The sequence below is a fragment of the Sinocyclocheilus rhinocerous genome, unplaced genomic scaffold, assembly GCF_001515625.1.
Source record: "Sinocyclocheilus rhinocerous isolate Xijiao unplaced genomic scaffold, SAMN03320098_v1.1 scaffold1168, whole genome shotgun sequence".
In the NCBI taxonomy this organism is placed as follows: Eukaryota; Metazoa; Chordata; class Actinopteri; order Cypriniformes; family Cyprinidae; genus Sinocyclocheilus; species Sinocyclocheilus rhinocerous.
The window spans coordinates 1317079-1323411 of NW_015650373.1; the positions used below are offsets into that span (position 1 = coordinate 1317079).

The 6333-nt window shown below is 36.0% G+C and overlaps 1 protein-coding gene across 1 annotated transcript in view; it reads left to right on the top strand.

Annotated features, from left to right (window-relative positions):
• Positions 1-3309, top strand: part of LOC107711923 (phosphatidylinositol 3,4,5-trisphosphate-dependent Rac exchanger 1 protein-like) — an 83217-nt gene extending 79908 nt beyond the window's left edge. The window contains exons 34-39 of the mRNA XM_016517014.1: positions 1751-1894; positions 2302-2416; positions 2634-2694; positions 3019-3035; positions 3094-3196; positions 3274-3309. Of these exons, the coding sequence (XP_016372500.1) occupies positions 1751-1894; positions 2302-2416; positions 2634-2694; positions 3019-3035; positions 3094-3196; positions 3274-3309 (476 nt within the window). The remainder of the gene's footprint in view (positions 1-1750; positions 1895-2301; positions 2417-2633; positions 2695-3018; positions 3036-3093; positions 3197-3273) is intronic.
• The last annotated feature ends 3024 nt before the right edge of the window (positions 3310-6333 follow it).

The following is a 6333-nucleotide window of genomic DNA, read 5'->3' on the forward strand; positions in this document are numbered from 1 at the left end:
GCATTTTTACATATCGAATGGACAAATACAAACAGAATTATATCAAAATATCCCATAAATACAATCGGTTATGTCTTAAGTGAACGTAAAGAGTTGAGAAAGAAAACAAGGGTGTATTGGATCCGTGCATTGACAGCAGCCGCTGCCGCCAGTCATTAATGTTAATCAAAGAACAAAAGAAAAGAAAATCCTCACTGATCTTGACTGAATCACTTTTGTAACCTCAGTTTATATTTTATTTGCCTGTTGTTCGGCACTGACTACTGTAATGGCAACGTGCATCTGTGTATGCGATTATTTTGGAGATGCGTTCCAATATAATTTATCCTTACAGTTTAATAAAAGTTTAATGGAAAAAAGACAAAAAGTAGTACTTCATGTATTTCTGAATATTTTTTTAAACAGACTGTATAATGATGAAAAACCACAAACATGACAGGTATAATTAAAATGAGCAAATTCCTTCAGCGCACATTTCAGTGCAATATTTTTGACAGATTTTTTAAACCGTGTATACAATATAATTATGTTTAATTAAGCTGAGATATAGCACTAAATTCTTAATTCATTTACAGCAAAACTATAAAGTTTTTTGTTGCAAACAGATGAAGACATTATAGGCTTCTCAGCTCGCCCCTCAACATGTACGCGTTCGGAGTTTCGGCAGCCCAACACTGAATATAATATTTTGGGCGTTGTATTTTGATTAATAAAATAAAAATTACAATACAAAAATGAAATTTAAATTGCCCTGCTTCTAAATAAATAAAGCAGTTATTGAATAAACACTGAAACATAGCTGCTAGTAGCAACTTCTGGGCCAATTACATGCATGTTGTATGATTGAATAGATTTGTTTGCCCATAAAATGGCCAATTGTATAATTAGAAACAAAAGTAGTTACAAAGTTGATATGTGTTATGTTATATCTTTTGGTTTGGCAACAGGTGATGCTTAAGGCATTATGGCACTGACACATACAGTAAAAAGAAAGAAGGGGAAAAAAAAAAAAAACCTTAACGTTTTTGCTCAAAATTAGTTTTTAATCCCTGCATGATTTTAGTCATACATGATAAATATCAAATACGTTATAGTTTGACTACAAGTTTAAAAACAACGCTGCAATTGTTGTAATTAAGGAAATTAAACTTATTAAACTTACCATCATGAAATGTGTCTACACAGGCGATAATGCCAAAAAGAAAGAGAAACATCGGAAACAAGGAAACATCCTCAACAGTTCTCCTCACAAAACAAATTCATTTCAGACTGAATGGAAATGATTAGCAACACCAAAATAACAGCAAAGCTAATGTTTTCTGTTAGTTTAAGCACAAACTAAGAAAAGTAAAAACTTTGTGGCAATAATTAAGACCAAATTGAACATGGTGTGTGTTTATGGTGCATGTTACAATGTTGTCTCGGCGGGGGCGGGGCGTGGTGGAGGTGGGGCTTAGGTAGACGATATTATCGGATATCACAATATTTTTAAAGGCGATTATCGATAAGATATTTTTGCCATATCGCCCAGCCCTACTGCCTTTACTCATCTCATCAGGCTATTTTCAACCTAATTAACCTGACAAGGTTCCCAGTGTGACCTCAAACATAAAGGATACTGTATACAGTATGTACGGGTGCAGACTTTTCTTAAATGAACTTGTGTGAAGGAAAAAGATTGAAATTGCATAGAATTGTAAATAGTCTCTCATTGTGACTCATGCATCCTTTAATGCACTTTTTTTTTCAGACACATCTGTGCATTACCAGGTGGAAGGCAGTCGGCAGACCATCAGGGTGACAATGTTCTTGGACAGCTGTCATTTCAGTGAGCTGCCAACAAGACTGCAGAACGGAGGCTCTTTGAAGCTTCAATCAGTCCTCTTCACTAGAGGTGGGAGCAGACAAACAGAACAAGATAAATTACTATTTCCATTCTAAATGTTTCATTTGTAATTTACGGTTCTAAAACTTTGTGAGCTGCTTACTGAGGTTATATTTTGAGGCACTATAGGCTGTTCAAAAAGGTTGCCTTCTTAATTATGCTGCTTCTTAAGATGCCAGGCATGCAATGTGATGAGAATGAATCAAGGCAAGAGAAGTGTCCTTTATTTATTTGACATTTTTATTGTTTTTGTTATTTTTCTTAGTTTATAGATAGATAGATAGATAGATAGATAGAGCTAATTAAAGCCACTCGGTTTCATTGATGAGTTTTGGTCTCCATCTAGTGGTATGTGGAGAGCACTACAGCACTGGGCAAAGCATGACATTCATCTGTATTTTCTTAATCTTTATCAGGACTGGAGAAGCCAGAGGGTGTGTTGTCTCAGGATTTTGTTGCCATGGAAGAGTTTCAGCAGTGTACAAATGCTCTGTCACTGGAGAAGGTCAAAGGTTATTACCGCAAGCTCAGGTACAGATACCCTTTAGGGGCATGTGGATATCATACAGAGTGACCTTGCAGTTTTGATTGATTTTAATTTTGCTGCTAAACTAATTGAAATTAAACCGTTTTAAAAGATAACTTTAAAAATGTAAGTTAGACATTTCATTAAGTAAATAATTTATGTAATGAAGGTTTGAATGGCAAAAAAGTGCTCATTTTTTATATAATATCTTTCATTTTTCAGGGCTTTTTATCTAGAGAAATCAAATTCAGACTCAAATTCCACTGCAATGAAAATAGACCAGGTAATATCCCTATATACAACCGTTCAACTGTTTGGTCAGTAAGTTTTTTTGTTTGTTTGTTTTTTTTATTCAGCAAGGATGTATTAAATTGATCAATAGTATGAAATGTTGTTTTCATGTTGTTCTAGATCCAGTAGTCAATTGTGAATCCACAGATGGGAATAAAGTTTTATTGAGTGACAGCTCAAAACACACGCTTCTTATCTTTAAGCCTCTTACTACTGAAGTGGAGCCACAGTCAAGTTTCTACTGTAAACTATATTTTATTTTGACTTTCTTTTATTTCTTGCTCAAATGTGCATCTAATGGTGATTTATATCCTAGGTTACTGCTACACTGAGGTAAATCTATAACAGATTGTCTAAACTGCCTCTTGACTAAGGTTTTTGTTCTGTGTAGGTGTACTCTGACTGTGTCATTGGAGCAGGCCATTACTCTAGCCAGAAACCACGGCCTCATGCCCCGTTGCCTAATGCAGACCATGGACATCATGCGTAAGCAGGTACAGCATATGACACCTATTTCAAACCGCTCACCTTATGTCATTAAAACTTACAAAATCAATCCTGTGGTTGGTAGAAAATACCTCCTGCCAAATTGGCCACTGCAGACTAGCTGAAGTGAGGCCAGATTTAGTTTTAGTGCTTTTTTTTAATCGATGATTATTGTATATTTTTGTTTTATTTACTTTTTCTTTTCTATTTCACTTAATCTATATTAATGGAAAGAGACTGAGAAAGATAAATACAATTTAAATAGAAAAGAAACTATATAGTATATATACACAACACACAGACATTATAAACGAATAAACACTGAAACATAGCTGCTAGTAGCAACTTCTGGGCCAATTACATGCATGTTGTATGATTGAATAGATTCGTTTGCCCATAAAATGGCCAATTGTATAATTAGAAACAAAAGTAGTTACAAAGTTGATATGTGTTATGTTATATCTTTTGGTTTGGCAACAGGTGATGCTTAAGGCATTATGGCACTGACACATACAGTAAAAGGTTGTTAAATAAGGGCATCATACTGGGTATTTGAGGTGCACTTTTTTCAGTGTGAACAAACTATTTTTCCAGACTTGTACTGTATGGAGTGAAGAAGCATGACTTTCCGTATGCTGTGATTTACCATATGCATTTGGCCAGTAGGTGGCCACTAAAATGCTTCTGTGCACTTAAAGGACAGCTTCACAGATTTTCAGCCAGTTTTGTAGGTTACTGGCTCTCACATATCCATGTGTATTTGTCAGCAAAATCTGCCGGATGGTGCAAAACACTGACAGACTTTTGCTAACAAATAAACTGAGATATTTGGATGCATGTAACATGGAAAGGGTACACATTGTTCATTTACATAATACTGCTGACTTAATAACAATACCAAGCTAGTTAAAAATCGGTGATGTTTTCCCTTAAAACTATGGTAAGTAATTATACACAGCAATTTTCAGTGCGGCGGTTGAGAAGATATGTATTAACTTTTTCTATGGTGCCCTTGCCATCCAGGTTGTTGAACTGTAAGCAATATCAAAAAGCTTTTGACTGGCATCAACTCCAGATGGTCTGACTCAAATTTGGTCAGTCGGATGAAAACTGTAGGAGTTTGAATAAGTGTTAAAAATGGCAAAATCTTGTTTTGAGAGACTAACTCCAAAACTGGCACCAGATATATTGAAACTCTGCCTAATCAGTGTGCTAAATTTCACAACTTTAAGCATACGGTTCTATAGGCCACCTTATTATGTGAGAAGTAGAATAATAATAAGAACCTTAACAGATACAATACGTGCCTACACACCTTCAGTGCTTGACATATGCTTGAATATATCAATAAATATGTGTGGGCACGTAGGCTAAAGGATAAAAGAGTTGTTGGTAATTTGAGCAACAAACTAGTGTTATATCCTCAGAAACAGACAAAGTCGAAACTAAATGTTCTGATGAAACTCTTTAACATGTTTTGGAATATGAATACTGACGTTTGAGCTATTCTGACAGTATTCCAACAGGCAATAATGACTGTCTATATTCATAGGGCACCAGAGTGGAGATTTCTGCCAAAAATCTAAGAGTGATGGACCAGATGCCACCTTGTGCTCCCAGGTATCACTGACTCTTGCTATTTAATGACCTCACTGACAATAAAAATTGAAAGTTACTATTCCTGGTGGTTTGGCTTCGGAGTTGAATGAAACATCTACAGTAACCAACCCCTTTTTTAATCCTCATCACAGGCTCTTCAGGTTGTGTTTACCCCCCTCTGATGGAGATCTTTGAATGAGGTCACATCCTTCTCTCAGACTTTCTAGATGCTGGGAGATACCAAGACTGGCTTATCATTTTGAGACCATGCCTCAGCACATCTCAAATCCCAGCCAGCCTCATCCAGAGAGGTCCGGCTGAGGTCAACACGACAAGGAATGAGAACCGTCTGGCAACCTTTATCTCCTGCTCTGGCAGCTGAGAAAATTGCTAATGCTAATGATGCTAATCTTGGCTAGCAGTGTCTGCCCACATTGCTTCATTGTTTGGTCTCCTAATGGATCTGGACTGGCGTGTGAACGGCTAAATCTAGCTGTAAAAGGCTGTATTATCTCTTCCTTTCGCCTCTGACTGCAATCTTGCGTCAGCAAGTAGGGTGGTGACGTTAAGTTCAGATATGTGGTGATTATGTGCAATTACTGTAGCTTTGCATGAGTGTGTCTGCACTGTGTCTTGGGAGGTGGTGCCCTCAGAGAGCTGTTGCTGTTCTCTAACTCATATCAGGTATTATGAAAGTATTGAAATCATTCCAGCCTACATGGACCAGTTTCAAAATCTTAATTCTTATCCGTCATTGTTTAAAATAAGTTTGATTCTGTTTAACAACACAATTTTCTTGTGACGTTCCATCAACGGCGCATTTTAAGGATAACAGGGAAACAAATGGAGGCTATCGGCTTCTCAAACAATACAAAAACGTAGGCCTCCATACAAAATACAAGATTTCACTGTCGTCAAAATGTTGATATTGAAGATTAAAACCATTATTGATCAACTGGGAGGAAAAAATACAATAATGTCTGCTCGTCCCTGGTGAATAGCACTTTTTAAACATGAATCAATGCTGTGTTACAGTGCGTGACTGTTCTTGGCAGCTGCTTTGTGTGGCTGTTTGGAAAAGCACAAGAAAAAATGCTTGTGTTCTTTAGTGTTTATTAAACATACTGTACAATAGAAGACAGAGAAACGCAAAGGGATCATGTGAAGAATTAATAGATATAGTAGGATTTTATTGAAATTTTGTATTTAGGTAAATATATGTATGTGTCAGAGGGATAAGTGTATGCTATTTGGGAACAGCAGTGCTATAATTTAAAGAGTATTAATAATGTTAAAACATATAATATTGTACATCTTTCATTTTGTATACTTAGTGTATATTTGGATAGGAAACTTTATTGTGCTTTTACACAATGTGTTCGATATTTAAATTTATAACATCAGATGTGTGGTCAGTAACCGAGAAGGCCTGGAAATGTAAGTGTTCCTGGATTAGTTTAGATTGGATTACCTTCAGTAGTCCTGACAGTTGACAGTATTTGCTAAAATTTAATTTTAGTGAAGCAAACAAAGATTTGAGCAAATA